Source organism: Oratosquilla oratoria, chromosome 14, assembly GCF_046742065.1.
Source record: "Oratosquilla oratoria isolate Oo_2021 chromosome 14, ASM4674206v1, whole genome shotgun sequence".
Lineage (NCBI taxonomy): Eukaryota > Metazoa > Arthropoda > Malacostraca > Stomatopoda > Squillidae > Oratosquilla > Oratosquilla oratoria.
Window position 1 is genome coordinate 53,072,446 of NC_134790.1, and position 25,182 is coordinate 53,097,627.

The window sequence follows — 25,182 nt, forward strand, 5'->3', positions numbered from 1 at the left end:
CTTTATGTATCTATTCTATATACAAAGAGCTTTCCCCCCCCCCCTTATAAGGGAAGTAGCCAAGTCAAAGGTACATACCCACTCAACTCCTCTCCACGACCCCCTCCTCCCTCTCATCTTAGCTCCTCATGGATGATGTGTCAACACTGTATCCCTCCTACTGCTCTAGGTCAGAAGCAGTGTAGCAAGACAGTACATCCACAGCAAGGCTACTTCACATAATCAATGCCCCCCCATCTGCAGAATGAGAAGATAGGGAGAAATCCCTTTGTGCTGTGTCAAAATATGGTTCACACAGAAGCACTCCCATCCCTCACCACTCCCTTTGTTTCATAACAGTATCATCTATACACAGCCACTCTTCACTCATCCCTATCTTCTACTTTCTCTCTTCCTTGCTCAACAGAAATGCCCCTCTTTCTCAGTGCCACCTTCACCCCATCCATCCATCTCATCCTTAGTTGCCCCTTCAAATTCACTCCCTCCACATGTGCCTTCTGCACCTCTTTTACTGATCTTTTTTCACTTATTCTTTCCATGTGTCCAAACCACCCCAATACTCTTTCATCAGCCCAATGTGTCATCTTTTCCACACCCACTTTCCTCCTCACCTCGGTTCTCACTCTATCCAATCTAGTAACCCCTACCGTACTTCTCAGACATTTCATCTTAGACATTTCATCTCAAACACATTCAAACTTGTCCTCTCTGCCTCTCTTAAATTCCACATCTCTGCCCCATCAGCACAATCACCCCTTCATACAATCTCCTCTTTGCATCCATTCCTAGATGCCTGTTTCTCATGAGACTTTTTATAGGTAATACTTAAAAAATATTGCCTTTAGTTTCTTAATTATAAACCTGCAGCCCCACGGCAGCTGGTATAAGTCCTTGTGTCCTCACTCTTATCCCCAGGGAAAAGAAAAATTGATGTCTGCATTGTATTATTGTGGGACTGTTTCTCTGTCAATAGCTTGTGGGGGAGGGGAGCAGTTACTGTTGTCAACTCTCTTTAAAGCTTGAAGTTTACATATTGCTTTAGAATTAGGATATTGAAACTAATTTTTTAAAATTTGTGCTCCTTTCAGGCATGGAAAGACCACCCTACTCCGTCATATCCAGAATCGTGCTCTTAGTATTCCCCCAAACATAGATTTGCTCTACTGTGAACAGGTGAGATTTAATGTGAAAGAAAATGAAAAGGGTATGTGGATCGGTGATGAGAGGTTGGAAGAGAGAGAGAGAGAGAGAGGTGGGAGGGAAAGCAAGAGAGAGAGAGAGGTGGGAGGGAGAGCAAGATAGAGAGGTGGGAAGGAGAGCAAGAGAGAGAGAATTGGGAGGGAGAGCAAGAGAGTGGTGGGAGGGAGAGAGGAAGGAAGGTGAGAGAGAGAGATTGGAGGTGGGGAGAGAGAGGTGGGAAGGGAAAGAGAGGTGGGAAGGGAGAGAGAGAGTGCTGGTAGGGGTAGAGAGAGAGAGAGGTGGGAGGGAGAGCAAGAGAAGTGGGAGGGAGAGCAAGAGAGAGAGAGAGAGAGAGAGAGAGAGGTATGAGGGAGAGAGAGAGTGGTGGGAGGGAGAGAGAGAGAGATGGGAGGGGGGGAGAGGGAGGGTTGGGAGAGTGAGAGAGATAGAGATGGGAGGTGAGAGAGAGAGAGAAAGGGAATGGGTGAGTGAGGGATATTGTATTTTATCACAGATGACCATTACTATAATTGTTGGGAACAAATCATGCTGAAGAGGTGAAGTTGTAGAGATGATGGAGAGATTTAAGAAATGTAGTAGACCAATCAGCTATTCTGTTGGTCCAGGTCTCTTGAAGGAGATTCATGTCTCCCAGGTAACTGACTGACTGAGGTATTTAGTTGTGTGGTGATTGTGTCTGTGCTAGAGAAGTGTGGATTGTGAACAATTTAAATGAGAAGGATGAAAGGAAAGAATATCAGAATCTGAGAGAAATGTGGGAATTGGTGGGAGATATTGGAGACCAGGAGAAAAAAGAATAAGGGTATTTCAAGTAGGAAGTGAGATAATGTGCAGAAATGTGTAGGATGAGGAGAATGGGAAGGAACAAGTAGAGGTAGTGAATGGTGGGATGAAGAGGTGAAGGTGTGGTGGAAGAGAAGTGAGCATATTATAATTGGTTGCAAAATAAAATTAGGGAAGCATATACAAGGTCTGTTCAAAAAGTATGCAGCCTTTGTTCATAGAAAAATACTTGTATCCAGATACAACTAACTTAACCTAATCTTCAAAGTAGTTCCCTTGGGTAGCCATACACTTCCCCCAGTGGTCCTGCAGCTGTTGGAAGTAGCCCAGGAATGCCTCTTTTTTGAAGGTGCGCAGTTGGTCCATTGCATTCAGCATGATTTCTTCTTTGGATTGAAATCTGGTTCCTTACAGGGGCATTTTCATATATACATACATATACTAAGGCTTTTTCCCCTTACAAGGGAGGTAGCCAAAAAGGAAAAGGCATAAAATCATTCCCACCCATTCCATCCCTGAATACACTCCACACCCCTCCACCCTCCCTCTTATCTTAGCACCTCCTGGATGACGGGTCATCCCTGCAGCTTGTCCACTGCCCTGGGTCAGAAGCAGTGTCGCAAGACAGCACATCCACAGCAAGGCCACTTCATTAAATCGGCGACCCCCCCCTCTCCGTCCCCCCTTGCATAAAAGGAGAAGACGGGGAGAAATCCCTTCGGGCTGCGTCAAATTTTGCTCACACATACTACCTCACCATTCCACCTCATGCAATCACAACATCCTCCATATACAACCATTCTCCATTCACCCCTGTTTTCTGTCCTCTCCCGTCCTTCCTCAACAGACATTCCCCTCTTCCCCAAAGCCCCCTTCACCCCATCCATCCACCTCATCCTAGGACATCCCCTCATGTTCACTCCCTCCACATCTGCCTTCCATACCTCTTTTACTAGTCTTTCTTTACTCATTCTTTCCATGTGTCCAAACCATCCTAATACTCTTTCATCAACCCTATCTCCCAACTCCCTTTCCACCCCTGTTCTCCTCCTCACCTCCTCATTTCTCACTCTAGCCTAGTAACACTCATCATACTTCTCAGACACCTCATCTCAAACACATTCAAACTCCTCTCTTCCTCTCTTATGTTCCATGTTTCTGCCCCATACTGTGCTGTTGGCACAATCACTCCTTCATACAGTCTCCTCTTAGCATCCATTCCCAAATGTCTATTCCTCATTACACTTTTTAATCTACCAACACATTTACTCGCTTCTCTCAATCTACATTCTACCTCCACTCCTTTTCCTGCCACATTTGCTCCCAAGTATCTAAAACTATCCACTTCCTCCAGTCGCTCTCCCTTAATGCTCACTTCCAGTCTACTGCCACTTTCACCCCTTGTACATATCATCACCTTACTTTTACCCACATTTATCTTCAGCTTTCTTCTATCACACATACATACATACATACATATACCAAGGCTTTTTCCCCTTTACTAGGGAGGTAGCCAAAAAGGAAAAGGCATAAAATCATTCCCACCCATTCCATCCCCAAAAACACTCCACACCCCTCCACCCTCCCTCCCATCTTAGCACCTCCTAGATGACGGGTCATCCCTGCACCCTGTCCACTGCCCTCCTTCCTTCGTGGTGTGGTACCCAGGGGCAGAGCGCCACCTGCTTTCTTGAGGCGGTAAATCGTCATTCTTGTGACCTGCAGCTCAGCCGCCACGCGTATCACAGACATTCCTTGTTCTAATAGAGCCAGGGCCCGACTCTTCTTCGCCAAAGAAAGCTGACTTTTTACCATTGTGCCTGGTAGAAGTGGAGATACAGGGCAGGAAAAGTGGCCCTCGAGTAAAAAAAAAAGGGCGCTTGGGAGCAGCCTGCAGGTGACCTTCTCTCGTCGAGCTTTGGTAGCTCAGTGAGGAGTGATGCGTGGGGGTAGAAGGGAGTAAGGAGAGACCAAGCATCCTACATCAGCACTAGCTCTGCCACTTTTCATATGGCGGGAACGAGAATAGAATTGTTACGTCGATTCGCGTGTAACATTTCTATTTGCGCTCAAAACTTTTTTTTTTGCGGCCACTGTACATAGCAGTGGATTTGCCTTTTTTTTTTTTTTTTTTTTCGGTCGTACCCATAAACCCAGGATTTCTCTCCATTGATCACGGTGTTGAGGAAATTGGGATTGCTGGTTATAGTTTCCAGCATGTCTTGTGCAATGTCCAAATGGAATGGCTTTTGCTCAATCATTAGTAGCTTTGGTACAAACTTCATTGAAATTCTCCTGAAGCCCAAATCCTCCTTCGTTACATAATGGAATAAACGGATCCAGTGCTAAAGCCCACCTTGTCTGCAAGTTCTCTGATCATGATTTGATGTTTTTGCATCAATGATGTGCAGCCATTTTTGAAGTGGTTGTATGTGTGTGTGTGTGTATGAATGTATGTATATATAAATAAATGTATAACATTATATATATATATATACATATATATATATATATATATATATATATATGCATACATATATACATATACCAAAGGCTTTTTTCCCCCTACACGGGGGGTAGCCAAAAAGAAAAAGGCATAGAAACCACTCTCACCCATTCCATTTCCTATATATTTCACTCCCCTCAACCCTCCTCCCTCCCTCTTATCTTGGCACCTGGATGACGGGTCATCCCTGCATCCTGTCCACTGCCCTGGGTCAGAAGCAGTGTCCCAAGACACACCACATCCACAGGAAGGCCGCTTCATAAATTTGGTGACCCCCCCCTCCGTCCCCCCATGCAGAAAAGGAGAAGATGGGGAGAAAGCCCTTTAGGCTGTGTCAATTTTTTTCTCATACTTCCTCACCTCCCATCCCCCACCCACTTCCCCTCATGCATCACAGCATCATCTATACACAACCCCTCTCCATTCACCCCTATCTTCTGTCCTCTCCCATCCTTCCTCCACAGACATTTCTCTCTTTTGTAATGCCCCTTTCACCCCATCCATCCAACTCATCCTAGGATGCCCCCTCATATTCGAGCCTTCCACACTTATTTTACTTATCTTTCTTCACTCATTCTTTCCATGTGTCCAAAACCATCCTAATACTCTTTCATCAACCCTATCTCCCAGTTCCCTTTCCATCCCCTGTTCTCCTCCTCACCTCCTCATTTCTCACTCTATCCAGCCTAGTAACCCATCATACTTCTCAGACATTTCATCTCAAACACATTCAAACTCCTCTCTTCCTCTCTCATGTTCCATGTTTCTGCCCCGTACAATGCTGTTGGCACAATCACTCCTTCATATAACCTCATAGCATCCATTTCCAGATGTCTATTTCTCATTACACTTTTCAATCCACCAAGGCATTTATTCGCTTCTCTCAATCTACATTCTATCTCCACCCCCACTCCTCCCTTTCCTGCCACATTTGCACCCAAGTATCTAAAACTATCCACTTCCTCCAGTCTTTCACCCTAATGCTCACATCCAGCCTGCTGTCACTCTCTCCCCTTTTACATCTCATCACCTTACTTTTGCCTACATTTATCTTCAGCTTCCTTCTTTCACACACCTTCTCAAACTCCGTCACTAACTTCCTCAATCCCTCCTCTGATCCTGCTACAAGCGCAGTGTCGTCAACAAACAACAACTGACTCACCTCCCACTTTTTTCTATTTTCTTTAATCATCTCCAACCCCTGACCTACTTCTCGCACCACCCCTTCCATGTAATGATTGAACAGCCAGGGCGACATAACACATCCCTGATGAAGTTCCACCTCTACCTCAAACCATTCACACACTATTTCTAATCCAAACACAAAGGATTACAAAGGCGGAACATGCCGACAGGAGACCTTTTGGTCCATATCTAGGTCGGATGCAAAAAAAAAAATCATAATGATAATGAATTAATAAATAAAAACTAATAATGTAAATAACAAATAAAATACATTAATGCATAGGTATAGTTGAATAATAAACAAACAGGTAAATAGTAAATAATAATAAATTGACATATAACTAATAATAAATGAAAATCAAACAGACAAATTATAACAAAACAAAAACAAATAATATAAAATAAATTATAATCATTACAGCATCTTGCTTAGGTGTTTATCTAAATAATTCTTAAAGCTTCGAACTGAACTACATTGCACTACCTGTGCATGAAGTTTATTCCATTCATTAACTACACGGCAAAGTTGTTTCTACCTACTTCCAAATTGAATCTATTTCCGGACAGTTTGAGACCATTGTTTCTTGTCTGATTCTCATTCAATGTGAAAATAATTTTGTCACTCTTGATGTTGTCAATTCCCTTTAGAATTTTAAAGACCTGTATCAAGTCACCTCTGAGTCTACGCTTTTTTAGGGAAAACAGATTCATATGTTATAGTCGATTTTGTATGATTTATTTAGATAAACACCTGACTTGATAAAGGTCTTTATAATTCTAAAGGGAATTGACAACATCAAAAGTGACAAAATTTTCACATTGAATGAGAATCAGACAAGAAACAATGGTCTCAAACTGTCCGGAAATAGATTCAATTTGGAATTAGGTAGAAACAACTTTGCCAACCGAGTAGTTAATGAATGGAATAAACTTCCTCCACAGGTAGTGTAATGTAGTTCAGTTCGAAGCTTTAAGAATCATTGAGGTAAACACCTAAGCAAGATGCTGTAATGATTATAATTTACATACATACATATATATACCAAGGCTTTTTCCCCCTTACAAGGGAGGTAGCCAAAAAGGAAAAGGCATGAAATCATTCCCACCCATTCCATCCCTGTATACACTCCATACCCCTCCACCCTCCCTCTTATCTTAGCACCTCCTGGATGACGGGTCATCCCTGCACCTTGTCCACTGCCCTGGGTCAGAAGCAGTGTCGCAAGACACAGCACATTCACAGCAAGGCCGCTTCATTAAGTCGGCGACCCCCCCTCTCCGTCCCCCCATGCATAAAAGGAGAAGACGGGGAGAAATCCCTTCGGGCTGCGTCAAATTTTGCTCACACATTCTACCTCACCCGCCATCCCCCCGCCCATTCCACCTCATACAACACAACATCCTCCATATACAACCATTCTCCATTCACCCCTGTTTTCTGTCCTCTCCCGTCCTTCCTCAACAGACATTCCCCTCTTCCCCAAAGCCCCCTTCACCCCATCCATCCACCTCATCCTAGGACATCCCCTCATGTTCACTCCCTCCACATCTGCCTTCCATACCTCTTTTACTAGTCTTTCTTTACTCATTCTTTCCATGTGTCCAAACCATCCTAATACTCTTTCATCAACCCTATCTCCCAACTCCCTTTCCACCCCCGTTCTTCTCCTCACCTCCTCATTTCTCACTCTATCTAGCCTAGTAACCCCCATCATACTTCTCAGACACCTCATCTCAAACACATTCAAACTCCTCTCTTCCTCTCTTATGTTCCATGTTTCTGCCCCATACAGTGCTGTTGGCACAATCACTCCTTCATATAGTCTCCTCTTAGCATCCATTCCCAAATGTCTATTCCTCATTACAGTCTTCAATCCACAAAGGCATTTACTCGCTTCTCTCAATCTACATTCTACCTCCACCTTCACTCCACCTTTTCCTGCCTTTTCCTGCCCAAGTATCCAAGTATCTAAAACTATCCACTTCCTCCAGTCGCTCTCCCTTAATGCTCACTTCCAGTCTACTGCCACTTTCACCCCTTGTACATCTCATCACCTTACTTTTACCCACATTTATCTTTAGCTTTCTTCTATGACATACTCTCCCAAACTCTGTTACCAACTTCCTCAGTCCCTCCTCCGATCCTGCCACAAGCGCAGTGTCGTCTGCAAACAACAGCTGGCTCACCTCCCACTTCTCTCCATTTTCTTTAACCATCTCCAATCCCTGACCCACTACCCTTGCATTTACCTCTCGCACCACCCCATCCATGTATAAGTTGAACAGCCAGGGCGACATAACGCATCCTTGACGAAGTCCCACCTTTACCTCGAACCACTCGCACTCTCCATTTCAAATCCTGACACAAGCTCTACTACTCTCATAAAAACTCTTGACAGCTCCTAGAAGCGTTCCTCCTATCCCATATATCTGCATAACCTCCCACAGTACCTTTCTGTCTGCCCTATCATAAGCCTTTTCCAGATCCATAAAAGCCCAAAAAACATCCTTCCCCATTCCTATAGCTTTCTCACATATCTGTCTTACCACAAAGATCTGATCTACACAACCTCTACCCGTCCTAGATCCACACTGTTCCTCACCAATTACTCCCTCTGTTCCTCTCCTAATCCTCTCAATCAAGATCCTCCCATAAGCCTTCCCAACTACACTTAACAAACTAATCCCTCTGAAACTACTACATTCACACTTGTCCCCTTTTCCCTTGTAAAGTGGAACTATACAGGCACTCCTCCAGTCCTCTGGCACTCTACCCTCTCTCCAGCAAACATTAAATAACCTCACCAGCCAGTCCACCATCACTGTACCTCTTTTTTTTAGACATTCTGCATGGCGTCCATCCAGACCAGGTGCCTTACCTGCTTTCATCATCTTAACAACTGCCTTCATTTCATCCTTCCTTATTTTTCCTCCATTTTCCTCACTCATCACGGTCATTTTCTTAGCATTTCCCACTGCTCCCTATCCTCCTTCACATTTAGCAACTCCCTAAAATATTCTGCCCATCTTCCCCTTACTGCCTTCTCTTCCATTATCATCTCTCCATCTGGACCTTTTACCTTTTCTTCTCTACTTGATTCGCCTCCTCTTCCTCTCTTAACCACTTCACTCCGGGGCACATCGCACATCTGGCAGCATTAGCTGCCCGACGTGCGATGTCGCGTCATAATAATTGCATTATAAAAAATAAAGTCGCTGCTCGATCGTTCGTTCTCTTTCACCCGTGAATTTTGATAACCATAGAAAATATGATGAAGCCAGTTTAGAGATAATGGAGGTTACGTAGGTACGACTACAATAAATATAATCAAGACGTCGACATCGTCGCATACCCACTTGCTCCGCCTACGTAGGCGTCACCGTATGGAAGTGGTTAATTTCTTTCCAAAACAACATTTTATTACTTTCAAAATTTTCTGTCATACTCTTACCCCACTTCACATCTGCTCTCCTCTTTGCCTCCTTTACCTTTTGCTTTACTTCTCTTTTCTTTTCTTTGTACCTCTCATATGACTCCCTCATCCTATTTTGTAACCAATCTGTGAAAGCTCGCTTCTTCTCCTCTACAACCTTCTTTGTTTCCTCATCCCACCATTCACTACCCTTCCTTCTTGTTCCACACACCATCCTTGCACACTTTGTGACTCCCTCCTTAAACCATCCCCATTCCTCCTCCACACCTAGCTCTACTCTATCCTTCACTCCCTCCCACTCCTCCTTCAGCTTCTTCTTGTACTCCTTCTCCTTTTCCTTTTCATTTAACCTCTTCACTCCGGGCCAAAATCTCGCGGGCAGCATTATCTGCCAGACGTACGATGTGTCGTAATAATACTTGCATCATAAAATATAGTCACCGCTTATATCGATCGTTCTCTCTTTCACCCGTGAATTTTGATAACCATAGAAAATGTGATGACAGTTTAGAGAGTATGTCATTATGCAGGGGCAACTACAATAAATATAATCAAGACGCCGATATGGCAGCCCCATATATCCACTTGCTCCTCATGCCGCCTACGTATGCGGCACCGTATGGAAGTGGTTAAAGAGTTCACTCTAAGCACCTCCCTACCTTTTGTCCCTTTCCCTTTTCTCCATCTATCCTCCACTCTCAACTTACCTTCCACCAAAAAATGATCTGATATTCCTCCCACCCTCTCCCCTTAGCACATGTACATTCCTAACTCTTCCTATCATAATCCTATTTACCACTACATAATCCATCAACGCTCTATCTATCACCCTTCCATCCACCACCCTCTCCCATGTGTACTTATGCTTGACTTTCTTCCGAAACACTATATTTGCTCTCATCAACTCTCTAGGCACATTTCCACCATCAACTTTCCACTACAATTCTTTCCTGGAACTCCACATTTCCCAACCACTCCATCAATTGGACCATTTCCTACCCTAGCATTAAGGTCTCCCAGTACTATTACATCGACATTTCTCCCTAAATCCTCTATGCACTCATTTAAATCTATCCAAAAGGCCTCCCTTTCTTCTACACTCTTCTCACTGACAGAACCATATGCACTTACAAAGACCCACATCTCCTTTCCCAGTTTCACCTTCATCCACATTATCCTTGAGGAAACCTCCTTCCACTCCACTACACGTTTACCTATCTCTTCACTTACTAGAATAGCCACCCCTTCCCTCCCTCGCCCTCTCTTCACTCCTGATAACCTCCCACTTACACTCCCAAACTTACACTCACCCTTCCCTTTCAACTTAGTTTCACTCAACGCCAACACATCCATCTTTCTTCTCACAAACATACTACCTATCTCTTCCCTTTTACTCTCATCTGTACCACATCCACGAACATTAAAAGACCCAAAACTTAGGGTGCTGGTCGGAAAACTCCCAGACCCACTTATGCCTTTACATTTTCTTTTAGGAATGTCCCCTGTGGGGCTACAAGGAGAAGGATGCCTAGTCCCACTCCCCATCCCTTTCTTCTCGCCTCGTACGATCCAAATGGGAATACTTGGTGGCAGTATTCTTTTCCCCCACCACAGGGAATTCCTCCACAGCAGAAAATGAATACTCAGAGAAATGGTAGAGGACAGCAGCAAGGGGTTGGGGGACAGCATAACAGAGGGACAGTCGTAGTATAAAAGTGTCATCATTTCTCTATGAAGAGTGTTCCTCTATCATAGACAAAATGATGTGTGACTCTGGTCCATAGGGGCGCCCCATATAGACCCTAAAGTATCAACTGCATGCTACTTTGCCACAATAACAAGCAGCCATTTGTCTGATTTTCATTTATTATTAGTTATATGGTCAAAGTGGCAGTAGTCTGGAACTGAGCATTAAGGGAGAGCGAATGGAGGAGGTGGATAGTTTTAGATACTTGGGTGCAAGTGTGGCAGGAAAAGGTGGAGTGAAGGTGGAGGTAGAATGTAGATTGAGAGAAGCGAGTAAATGCCTTTGTGGATTAAAAAGTGTAATGAGGAATAGACATTTGGGAATGGATGTTAAGAGGAGACTATATGAAGGAGTGATTGTGCCAACAGCACTGTATGGGGGCAGAAACATGGAATATAGGAGAGGAAGAGAGAAGGAGTTTGAATGTGTTTGAGATGAGGTGTCTGAGAAGTATGATGGGGGTTACTAGGCTGGATAGAGTGAGGAATGAGGAGGTGAGGAGAAGAACGGGGGTGGAAAGGGAGTTGGGAGATAGGGTTGATGAAAGAGTATTAGGATGGTTTGGACACATGGAAAGAATGAGTAAAGAAAGACTAGTAAAAGAGGTATGGAAGGCAGATGTGGAGGGAGTGAATATGAAGGGACGTCCTAGGATGATATGGATGGATGGGGTGAAGGGGGCTTTGGGGAAGAGGGGAATGTCTGTTGAGGTAGGATGGGAGAGGACAGACGACAGGGGTGAATGGAGAATGGTTGTATATGGATGATGATGTGATGCATGAGGTGGAATGGGTGGGGGGATGGGGGTGAGGTAGTGTGTGCGAGCAAATTTTGACGCAGCCCAAAGGGATTTCTCCCCGTCTTCTCCTTTTATGCATGGGGGGATGGAGAGGGAGGGCCGTTGATTTAATGAAGCGGCCTTGCTGTGGATGTGCTGTGTCTTGCGACACTGCTTCTGACCCAGGTGCAGGGGTGCAGGGTGCAGGGATGACCCGTCATCCAGGAGGTGCTAGGATGAGATGGAGGATGGAGGGGTGTGGAGTGTATTCAGGGATGGAATGAATGGGAATGATTTCATGCCTTCCTTTTTGGCTACCTCCCTTGTATGGGGGAAAAAGCCTTGGTATATGTATGTATATGTCAATTTATTATTTACTATTTACCTGTTTGTTTATTATTTAACTATACCTATGCATTTATTTGTGTATTTTATTTGTTATTTACATTATTATAATTTTTATTTATTAATTTAGTAGTATGATTTTTTTTTTTTTTTTTTTTGCATCCGACCTAGATATGGACCAAAAGGTCTCCTGTCGGCATGCTCCACCTTTGTAATCCTTTGTAAATTATGTCACTTTTGATGGTGTGAATTCCCTTTAGAATTTTAAAGACCAGTATCAAGTCACCTCTGAGTCTACGCTTTTTTAGGGAAAACAGATTCATATGTTTTAGTTGATTTTCATATGATTTATATTTGATATTTGGAATCAGTTTTGTGGCTCGCCATTGTACTTTTTCCAGTCTGTCAATATCTTTAAATGAGATTTGGTGACCATATGGAAACAGTATATTCCAAATGTGGATGAACTAACGATTTATATAGCTTGTTAATGAGTGATGGACGTTTAAAATCAAAAGATCACGCAGTCAGTTCTAGAATATTACTTGCTTTCTCAGAGGCTGAAATACAGTGCTTGGATGATTTGAGATCGTTACTGATAATTACACTGATATCTTTTTCACTATCCACTTTTGTTAACGACTTTCCAAATAACTTGTAATCGTACTTACTGTTATTTTTACCTATGTGCATTACCTTGCATTTTCTTGTGTTTAATTTCATTAGCCACTTTTCAGACCATTGCTGTACTTCATCTAAATCTTCTTGAATATCTAATTGGTTTAAGTGATCATTTGCCATTCCGCACAGTTTTGTATCATCAGCAAATTTGGAAACAGTAGATTTTAGTCCATGGTCTATATCATATATACTATGAATAGAAGTGGCCCAAGAACGGAACCCTGAGGAACTCCACTTGTAACATTTTTCCATCTAGAAGTTTTTCCATTTAAAACAACTCTCTGTTTTCGATCATTCAACCAATTACTAGTCCAACTTAATAGGCTGCCACTTATTCCATGCGAAGCTAATTTAGTAAGTAGTCTTTCGTGTGGGATGGTATCAAAAGCTTTTGCAAAGTCTAGATATATTAAATCTATATTGTTTCTTTTGTCATAATTCGAGATAACTGTGTTGTAGAATTCGAGACTGTGTTGTAGAATTCGAGTAAGTTTGGCATGCAAGAACGTTTTTACTATCATAAAAACTCTTGACGGTTCTTAACAGCTTTTCTCCTATCCCATATATCTGCAGTACCTCCCACAGTGCCTTCCTGTCTACCCTGTCGTAAGCCTTTTCCTGATCCAAAAAAGCCCAAAAAACATCCTTACCTTTTCCTATAGCTTTCTCACATATCTGTCTTACCACAAAAATCTGATCTACACAACCCCTACCTGTCCTGAACCCACAATATATATATATATATATATATATATATATATATATATATATATATATATATATATATATATATATATATATATATATATACAGGTAACTCTCGATTTACGCGAGATATAGGTTCCTAGAGACGTCACGTGTATCAAAATCGCGTAAATCAAATTAATCTTGGCCATACGAAACAATGGAATTGGGGGGGGTGCGGGATTTGGTCCATAAGAATTGCAATGTTTGTATAAAAAATACATTTCATTTGGCTAATAAATGTACAGTACATACTGTAAAATACTAATATCTAATTCTAAACCTTCTGTATTTATAAATGAGAAAAACAACTGTACACTGTACTACTTACGTGGTTCTACCACTCATTACTCACACCACAACAGTCACTCACTACCCTCACTGTCCAATTGTTCTGGCACATCCAGATCCACCTGGACTTCCACAGCTGCAGGGTCATTCACATCCTCTTTTGTCTTTTTTTTTTTTTTTTTTTTTGCACTGGTGCTTTTTTGAAGAATTGCAACATGTTGGTCTGGCGCTGTTTCTTTTGAAATTCTGTGTGTAGCAGAACACTGCGTCCATGACTTTTCTTCTAACTGTGTCGCTACATTCCACATTGGGGTCCATGTTTTCAAATTTGTAGGTCCGCGTTGGCATCTTTTTCCAATAAAGGCCGGTTTCATCTACACTGAACACTTGCTTGGCTGTATACTGGCCTTCTTCTATGGTTCCCTTCAGCTGCTTTGCCAGTCATTTTTTATGTTATGAAAGCCATGTCTGTTCTTAAAATTAGCAAACCAACCAGAACTTGCTTGAAAAGATTTATAGGCGCTGTCACTGCCTTCGATATCCTTGATGAGACTCTTTGATTTTTCCTGGATGGTGGTCATGCTCATGGGAATATTGTCCTTATTTTGGCATTCGATCCATGTGGCCAGCATTTTTTCCATTCTTCCCATGGTTGACGATCTGATGTAGGATGTTCTCTGCATTGACCGGCTTGATCCTGATTCAGCACTTTCCCGTATTTTAGTAGCGTTGTCTTGGATGGTCCTCAGAGTACTCTCCTTCTGGCCTAAAGCATGGCATATGACCGAAGTTTTCTGTCCTTGGTCATATCGGTCTAGAATTTCAAATTTTGCTCCAGTGTCAGTGATGTACGCTTTCACTTCTTCCCCGCAGAGATGCTGGTGCTTGCAGAAGACAATGAAGGATGTTTTGGGGCCATGATGATAAGCTGGTAGTACAGTATAATATGATAGGCTGGTAGTACAGTATAATAGTATGCTGATATGAGGAGGTCTGTTCTCGTTGCTAGTAGCAGAGCGAAAGAGGGCTGTAAGCCTGTAAACATTGAATGAGAAGTGGGAAGGCCCGCCACCTGTTGGCCGACCGCGGAACTCTCTGGCAGACAGTTTGAAAATGCGGTTGGGCCAAATCGCGTCTTAGCAAATAAATAGCGTAAATTAGATTAATTCTAATATTTTTTAGGTCGCGTTATAACAAATTCGTGCACATCAAAGACGCGTAAATCGAGAGTTACCTGTATATATGTGTATATATATATATATATATATATATATGCAATAAAAACACTAGGAGCGTGTGTTCACAAATGCGTAAGTAACCACTAGGAAAAGTAAACTAACGAAGCAGAGCGCTTTCGTATAATTACATCTTCAGTGCAGATGTATCTGCACTGAAGATGTGATTATACGAAAGCGCTCTGCTTCGTTAGTTTACTTTTCCTAGTGGTTACTTACGCATATATATATATATATATGCAACAGTAATCACAAAAAACACGTGAATAGAGATTTTTGCTTGTAACCACGAGGAAATTAAAGATCGGAATACTGAACGTTTTCGTCTATTAAGACATTTTCAAAGTACATAGTGTCACAACAAAGTATAACTTAAATACAATAGTATAGAAAACAGGAGAGGTCACTCAACATAAATACGTAAGGATTATCTTACAAAGAAACAAAAATATAAATAAAAACAATAAATAAAATGGGTGAAAATTGAAACAGGTGATAAAATGTCACTCAGCATAAATACATAAGGATGACAATTGACAAGGTGATAAAAGGACATTCAACATAAATACATAAGAAGTATCCTACAAAGAAACAAAATATAAATGATAATAACAAGAAATAAGAATGGTGACAATTGACACATGTGATTCAACATAAATACATAAAGATTGTCTTACAAAGAAACAAAAATAGAAATAATAATAAATATATACATATACATACATACATATATATGTGCACGCATGCACACGCATACATATATATAATAGAAAATAATAATAACAAGAATAAATAAATAAAAATGGGTGACAGTTGACACAGGTGAAAAAAGGTCACACAAGATGGCTATTATATGTATGCTGAGTGACATTTTATCACCTGTTTCAATTTTCACCCATTTTATTTATTGTTTTTATTTATATTTTTGTTTCTTTGTAAGATAATCCTTACGTATTTACGTTGAGTGACCTCTCCTGTTTTCTATACTATTATATTTAAGTTATACTTTGTTGTGACACTATGTACTTTGAAAATGTCTTAATAGACGAAAACGTTCAGTATTCCGATCTTTAATTTCCTCGTGGTTACAATCAAAAAAAAAAATATATATATATATATATATATATATATATATACATATATACACATATATATAACACACTACATTTCTGTTTAGATACATATACTGTATACAGTATACACATATATAAACATATATATACATATATACATATAAATATATACATATATATATATATATACATAAATATATACATATATATATATACATATATATGTACATATATATATATATATGTATACATATTTATATACATATATATATACATACATATATATATATATACATATATATATACGTATATATATATATATATATATATATATACATATATATATATATACATCATATATATATATATATATATATATATATATATATATATATATATATATACAGTAAGTCTTTGTTATACGGTATGTATGCATTCCTGAAAACCTTACCGCAAATTGAAATTACCGTATACCGAACCCATTATAACATGTAATAATAGGATATGGCAGACGTACCTTCTCCCTGCTCTTTCCTCTACAAAATATCTAGCGAATACTGTATCTGTGAATTTTTCTTACCTTAAATAGAATTGAGGGTAGTAATTACCCATCTGGGCTGCACCCCGTCTGGGGTATTGGCTGCATGTTAATGTGGCAGAGTAGCATGCAGTTGATACTTTAGGGTCTATATGAGGCGCCCCTACGGACCAGAGCCACACATCATTTTGTGATAGAGGAAAACTCTGTACATAGAGAAATGATGACGCTTTTATACTACGACTGTCCCTCCATTATGCTGTCCCCCAACCCCTTGTTACTGTCCTGTACCATTTCTCTGAATATTCATTTCCTTTTTCCGCCTACCTACCTTGTGGTGGGGGCAAAAGAATACTGCCACCAAGTATTTCCACTTGAGTCGTAAAAGGCGACAAAAAAGGGACGGGGGATGGGATTAGGAGTCCTACTACCTGTAGCCCCAAAAGGGGATATTCCTAAAAAAGAAAAGGCATAAGAGAGTCTGGGAGCTTTCCAACCAGTATCCTAAGGTTTGGGTCTTTTAATGTGCATGGATGTGGTACAGATGAGAGTAAAAGGGAAGAGATAGGCAGTATGTTTGTGAGAAGAAAGATGGATGTACTGGCTTTGAGTGAAACTAAAATGAAAGGAAAGGGCAACTGTGAGTTTGGAAGTGTAGTTGGGAGGTACTCAGGAGTGAAGAGAGGACGAGGGAGAGAAGGGGTGGCTATACTAGTAAGTGAAGAGATAAGTAAGCGGGTAGTGGAGTGGAAGGAGGTGTCATGAAGGTGAAGCTGAGAAAGGAGATGTGGGTTTTTGTAAGTGCGTACGGGCCTGGTAGTGAAAAGAGCGTAGAAGAAAGGGAGGCTTTTTGGGTAGATATAAATGAGTGCATAGAGGGATTAGGGAGAAATGTCAATGTAGTTATATTGGGAGACCGAAATGCTAGGGTAGGAAATGAACCAATTGACGGAGTGATCGGGAAGTATGGAGCTCGAGGTAAAAATCGTAGTGGAGAAATGATGGTGGAGATGTGTCTTGAAAGAGAGTTGAGGATAGCAGATACAGTGTTTAAGAAGAAACTCAAGCATAAGTACACATGGGAGAGGGTGGTGGATGGAAGGGTGGCAGATTGAGCATTAATGGACTATATAGTGGTGACCAGGAGAATGGTAGGAAGAGTTAAGGATGTACATGTTCTAAGGGGAGAGAGTGGGGGAATATCAGATCATTTCCTGGTGGAAGGTAAATTGAGAGTGGAGAATAGGTGGAGAAAGAGGAAAAGGGCAGAAGGTAGGGAGGTACTTACAGTGAACTGCTTAAATGAGGAAAAAAAGTATAAGAAGTTGAGAGAGGAGTGGGATAGATTAGAACTAGGAGTGGAGGAGGAATGGGGATGGTTCAAGGAGGGAGTCATAAGCAAGCATTCATAGATTGGCTACAAATTAGGACGAGGGAATCATATGAGAGGTACAAAGTAAAGAGAAAGGAAGTTAAGCATAAGATAAAGGAACAAAAGAGGAGAGCAGATGTGAAATGGGGAAAGAGTATGACAGAAAATTTTGAAAGTAATAAAAAGATGTTTTGGAAGGAAATTAAAAGAGAAAGAGGAGGTGAATCAAGTAGAGAAGAAAAGGTAAAAGGTACAGATGGAGAGATGATAATGGAAGAGAAGGCAGTGAAGGGAAGGTGGGCAGAGTATTTTAGGGAGTTGCTAAATGTGAAAGAGGATAGGGAGGGAAAGGTAGTTGCAGTGGGAAGTGCTAAGAAAATGAGAGTGATGAGTGAAGAAAATGGAGGACAAATAGGGAAGGATGAAGTGAAAGCAGCCGTTAAGATGATGAAAGCAGGTAAGGCACCTGGTCTGGATGGATGCCATGCAGAATGTCTGAAGAAAGGAGGTACAGTTATGGTGGACTGGCTGGTGAGGTTATTTAATTTTTGTTTAAGAGATGGTAGAGTGCCAGAGGACAGGAGGAGTGCCTGTATAGTTCTGCTTTACAAAGGAATGGGGGACAAGTTTGAGTGTAGAAAATGGAGGACAAATAGGGAAGGATGAAGTGAAAGCAGCCGTTAAGATGATGAAAGCAGGTAAGGCACCTGGTCTGGATGGATGCCATGCAGAATGTCTGAAGAAAGGAGGTACAGTTATGGTGGACTGGCTGGTGAGGTTATTTAATTTTTGTTTAAGAGATGGTAGAGTGCCAGAGGACTGGAGTAGTGCCTGTATAGTTCTGCTTTACAAAGGAATGGGGGACAAGTTTGAGTGTAGTAGTTACAGAGGGATCAGCTTGTTGAGTGTAGTTGGGAAGGCTTATGGGAGGGTCTTGATTGAGAGGATTAGGAGAGGAACAGAGGGCGTAATTGGTGAGGAACTGTGTGGTTTTAGGACAGGTAGGGGATGAGTAGATCAGATTTTTGTGGTAAGGCAGATATGTGAGAAAGCTATAGGAAAAGGTAAGGATGTTTTTTTGGCTTTAATGGATCTGGAAAAGGCTTACGACAGGGTAGACAGGAAGGCACTGTGGGAGGTACTGCAGATATATGGAATAGGAGGAAAGCTGTTAAGAGTAGTCAAGAGTTTTTATGAGAGTAGTAGAGCTTGCGTTAGGATTAGAAATGGAGAGAGTGAATGGTTTGAGGTAAAGGTGGGACTTCGTCAGGGATGTGTTATGTCGCCCTGGCTGTTCAATCTTTACATGAATGGGGTGGTGTGAGAGGTGAATGTAAGGGTAATGGGTCAGGGGTTGGAGATAATTAAAGAAAATGGAGAAAAGTGGGAGGTGAGCCAGTTGTTGTTTGCTGACGACACTGTAATTGTAGCAGGATCAGAGGAGGGATTGAGGAAGCTAGTGACAGAGTTTGAGAAGGTGTGTGAAAGAAGAAAGCTGAAGCTAAATGTGGGCAAAAGTAAGGTGATGAGATGTACAAGGGGAGAGAGTGACAGCGGACTGGAAGTGAGCATTAAGGGTGAGAAACTGGAGGAACTGAATAGTTTTAGATACTTGGGTGCAAATGTGACACGAAAGGGAGGAGTGGGGGTGGAGTTAGAATGTAGATTGAGAGAAGCGAGTAAATGCCTTGGTGGATTAAAAAGTGTAATGAGAAATAGACATCTGGGAATGGATGCTAAGAGGAGGTTATAATGGAGGAGTGATTGTGCCAACAGCACTGTATGGGGCAGAAACATGGAACATGAGAGAGGAAGAGAGAAGGAGTTTGAATGTGTTTGAGATGAAATGTCTGAGAAGTATGATGGGAGTTACTAGGCTAGATAGAGTGAGAATTGAGGAGGTGAGGAGGAGAACAGGGGTGGAAAGGGAGCTGGGAGATAGGGTTGATGAAAGAGTATTAGGATGGTTTGGACACATGGAAAGAATGAGTGAAGAAAGATTAGTAAATAAAAGTGTGGTAGGCAGAGGTGGAAGGAGTGAATATGAGGGGGCATCCTAGGATGAGATGGATGGATGGGGTGAAAGGGGCTTTACAAAAGAGAGGAATGTCTGTGGAGGAAGGACGGGAGAGGACAGAAGATAGGGGTAAATGGAGAAGGGTTGTGTATAGATGAGACTGTGATGCATGAGGGGGAGTGGGTGGAGGATGGGGGGTGAGGAAGTATGTATGAAAAAAATTTGACGCAGCCCGAAGGGATTTCTCCCTGTCTTTTCCTGTTCTGCTTGAGGGGACAGAGGGGGGGGCGGGGTCGCTGAATTTATGAAGAGGTCTTGCTGTGGATGTGCTGTGTCTTGTGACACTGCTTCTGTCCCAGGGCAGTGGACAGGATGCAGGAATGACCCGTCATCCAGGAGGTGCCAAGATAGGAGGGAGGGGAGTGGAGTATATGGGAAATGAAATGGGTGGGAGGGATTTCTATGCCTTTTTCTTTTTGGCTACCCCCCGTGTAAGGGGGAAAAAGCCTTTGGTATATATGTATGTATGTAATTACCAAATACCGTAACTTTGAATTTACCAGATAAAGAATTACCGTATAAGGAGGACTCACTGTGTGTATATATATATATATATGTATATATATATACACACACACACACAGATTGAAAAGTTGCGCACATCAAAAAGAAAACACATCTAAAATATGTAAAATATTGGTTAAATAAAACTATTAAATGTAAAAATGTATTCAATATGTATGAATCAATATGTACAAATTCAAAAAAGATATTACAACATATGCTCAAAATGGCCACCTTCTTCATTAATGCATGCCTGAACTCTTTTTACCATATTTGAGGCTACTTTACGAAGCGTGTTTACACTAATGTTGTTAATCTCCGCTGTAATATTCATCTTTAGTTTATCTAGGGTGCGGGGTCTATTTCGATAGACCTTTCCTTTAAGGTAACCCCACAAATATAAAATCTGGTGATAAGTCAGGTGAACATGGGGGCCACAGTCCCTTAGAGATGATCTGCTCGCTGAAAAACTCGCGTAAAAAATCCATACTTGCTCTGGATGTGTGACATGTAGCCCCGTCTTGCTGCAACCAGCAATAATCCTCGCTTTCTTCCAGCAATGCATAAACTGAGTAATGATGTCCTGGTACACATCACTGTTTACTGTAGTTTCGAAGAACAAAGGGCCCACTATTCGACGATGTGATACAGCACACCACACTCCAATTTTCTCACAGTGCAAAGGTTTTTCATGCAAGGCATGAGGATTTTCGGCAGACAAGATTCTTGTGTTTTGGCTGTTGACATAGCCACTAAGGTGAAACCACGCCTCATCAGTGAAGAAAACACGGTCAAGCTCTGCGACTCCATGGTTATCAACAAATGACCGAAACCATCTACAGTACTCTTTACGCTTTATTTTATCTGGTGGCTTCAATTCCTGAACACAGCGAACATGATATGCACGTAAATTTAACTTTTTCATCGCTTTCTGAGCACTTCCATATGAAATCTGAGATTGTGCTGAAAGTTTCCTCAAACTTTTTGCAGGCGAACACTGCATTACATCTCTAACTTCACCAAGTTTAGCGTCAGTCAGAATTTTTGGTCTATCAGTTCTCTTCTTGTCGGCTACAGATCCTGTTTCCCGGAAACAGGCTAATAATCTTGTGATTGTGGAATTTTTAGGCACTTTGACACCTGGATATTTTTCACGAAATTCATTTACAACACGTGCATATGAACGACTAGAAAAATAATGTTCAACAATAAAGACTCACTGCTCTTGGGAAAACGACATGTCTACTGCGCAAAGAACTTCACTATGCTCACAACACCATGTGACTGAACCAATACAAATCACATGCACGTTTCTTGTTGATACCCCTGTGGCACCATCTTGCTGTAGTAGATGGAACTAACTCGATTAAATTTCCCTATACTAGCTGTTTTATTTTGATGATGCGCGACTTTTCGATCTCTCTGTATATATATATATATATATATATGTGTGTGTGTGTGTGTGTGTGTGTGTGTACAACACTGAATGGGTCCCAGTGATTAGAGATAAATTTTAACAACCACAATGCACTTTCATTCCAAGCCATCAAAGGCCAGCATGCTTGAAATTGAAATGTGGTACTGCCCAGGACTCGAACCGGGCATCCTCATGATAAGTGCGACAGTGACTTTCCAACTAGGCCATCAAGAGAGATATAAGCTAAGCGCATTATTTCTTATATATTGTATGCTCGAGTTACATATGTATGAAATTTTTGTGTTCAACCCATCTCCACTATGATAGTAAAATTGGAAGTATATGAATGCAGGAAAGTATTTGTACAACACTGAATGGATCCCAGTGATTCAAGATACATTTCAAAAACCACAATGCACTTTAATTCTAAGCCATGAAAGGTCAGCATGCTTGAAATTGAAATGTGGTACTGCCCAGGACTCGAACTGGGCATCCTCATGACAAGTACGACAGTGACTTTCCAGCTAGGCCATCAAGAGAGATATAAGCTAAGCGCATTATTTCTTATATATTTGTATGCTCGAGTTACACATACATGAAATTTTTGTGTTCAACCCATCTCCACTATGATAGTACAATTGGAAGTATACAAATGCAGGAAAGTATTTGTACAACACTGAATGGGTCCCAGTGATTAGAGATACATTTTAACAACCACAGTGCACTTTGATTCTAAGCCATCAAAGGCCAGCATGCTTAAAATTGAAATGTGGTACTGCCCAGGACTCGAACCGGGCATCCTCATGATAAGTGCGACAGTGACTTTCCAACTAGGCCATCAAGAGAGATATAAACTAAGTGCATTATTTCTTATATATTTGTATATATATATATATATATATATATATATATATATATATACATGGTAGACAGGAGGGCACTATGGGAGGTTTTGCGGATATACGGGATAGGACGAAAGCTTCTAGGAGCTGTCGAGTTTTTACGAGAGTAGTAGAGCATGTATCGGGATTAGAAATGGAGAGAGTGAGTGGTTCGATGTAAAGGTGGGACTTCGTCAGGGATGCGTTATGTCGCCCTGGCTGTTCAACTTGTACATGGATGGGGTGGTGCAAGAGGTAAATGCAAGGGTGGTGGGTCAGGGATTGAAGATGGTTAAAGAAAATGGAGAAAAGTGGGAGGTGAACCAGCTGTTGTTTGCGGACAACACTGCGCATGTGGCTAGATCGGAGGAGGGATTGAGGAAGTTGGTGACAGAGTTTGGGAGAGTGTGTGAAAGAAGAAAGCTGAAGATAAATGTGGGTAAAAGTAAGGTGATGAGATGTACAAGGGATGAAAGTGGCAGCAGACTGGAAGTGAGCATTAAGGGAGAGCGACTGGAGGAAGTGGATAGTTTTAGATACTTGGGTGCAAATGTGGCAGGAAAAGGTGGAGTGGAGGTAGAATGTAGATTGAGAGAAGCGAGTAAATGCCTTGGTGGATTAAAAAATTTAATGAGGAATAGACATTTGGGAATGGATGCTAAGAGGAGACTGTATGAAGGAGTGATTGTGCCAACAGCACAGTATGGAGCAGAAACATGGAACATAAGAGATGAAGAGAGAAGGAGTTTGAATGTGTTTGAGATGAGGTGTCTGAGAAGTATGATAGGGGTTACTAGGCTGGATAGAGTGAGAAATGAGAAGGTGAGGAGGAGAACAGGGGTGGAAAGGGAGCTGGGAGGTAGGGTTGATGAAAGAGTATTAGGATGGTATGGACACAGGGAAAGAATGAATGAAGAAAGACTAGTAAAAGAGGTATGGAAGGCAGATGTGGAGGGAGTGAACATGAGGGGACGTCCTAGGATGAGATGGATGGATGGGGTGAAGGGGGCTTTGGGGAAGAGGGGAATGTCTGTTGAGGAAGGATGGGAGAGTACAGAAGATAGGGGTGAATGGAGAATGGTTGTATATGGATGAGGTGGAATGGGTGGGGGGATGGGGGGTGAGGTATTATGTGTGAGCAAAATTTGACGTAGCCCGAAGGGATTTCTCCCCGTCTTCTCCTTTTCTGCATGGGGGGGGGGGTCGCTGATTTAATGAAGCGGCTTTGCTGTGGATGTGCTGTGACTTGCGACACTACTTCTGATCCAGGGCAGTGGACAAGGTGCAGGGATGACCCGTCATCCAGGAGATGCTAAGATGGGAGGGAGGGTGGAGAGGAGTAGAGTGTATTTAGGGATGGAATGGGTGGGAGGAATGATTTTATGCCTCTTTCTTTTTGGCTACCTCCCTTGTATGGGGGAAGAAGCCTTGGTATATGTATGAATGTATATATATATATATATATATATACATATATATACATATATACATATACATACATAAATAAACCAAAGGCTTTTCCCCCCTTACATGGGGGGGTAGCCAAAAAGAAAAAAGCATAGAAACCATTCCCACCCATTCCATTCCCTACATATTCCACTCCCCTCCACCCTCCTCCTTCCCTCTTATCTTGGCACCTCCTGGGTGATGGGTCATCCCTGCATCCTGTCCATTGCCCTGCAACCACTCCACAGATAAAGGAGTAGTTGTACCACTCCTTTATCTGTGTGGTGCCCATTGCTTCATCCCCAAAGGCCTGTTGGATTTTGCGGATCGTTTCCTCTTCAGAATAGGCAAGCTTTACATAAAATTTGATGCAGTAGCATTGTTCAAGTTGGCTCTGTCATTTTGTCCTAAAACAAAAGTCCAACAGTGCTCGCTTACATGTACTCACTCATCAGCAGATTTCTATAAGCAGAGCTTCTGTGGGTGGGAAAACTTTCATGCATGCCCCAGAGGGTCGCCTACATATGTGTACCAAACCATGTCTCCAACTTCTTTTTGTTCATGCACAAAAAAGGTCAAATACTTTTTTAACAGACCTTGTAAGAGGTACAAAAAGAAGAGAAACAAAATGCTAGATAAGGTAAGCAAAGAGGAGATCAGATGTGAAGTGGGGTAAAAGTTTGACATAAATACATATACCAAAGGTTTTTCCCCTTACACGGGGGGTAGCCAAAAAGAAAAAGGCATAGAAACCACTCCCACCTATTCCATTTCCTATATATTCCACTCCCCTCCACCCTCCTCCCTCCCTCTTATCTTGGCACCTCCTGGATGACTGGTCATTCCTGCATCCTTTCCACTGCCCTAGGTCAGAAGCAGTGTTGCAAGACACAGCACATCCACAACAAGGCTGCTTCATAAATTTGGTGACACCCCCTCTCTGTC

General features: G+C 41.8%; 1 protein-coding gene across 1 annotated transcript in view; it reads left to right on the forward strand.

The window, feature by feature from the left end:
• LOC143032873 (ATP-binding cassette sub-family F member 1-like) overlaps positions 1-25,182 on the forward strand; it is a 136,052-nt gene that overhangs the window by 44,369 nt on the left and 66,501 nt on the right. Inside the window, exon 4 of the mRNA XM_076198063.1 lies at positions 1,089-1,173. Coding sequence (XP_076054178.1) covers positions 1,089-1,173 — 85 coding nt within the window. The remainder of the gene's footprint in view (positions 1-1,088; positions 1,174-25,182) is intronic.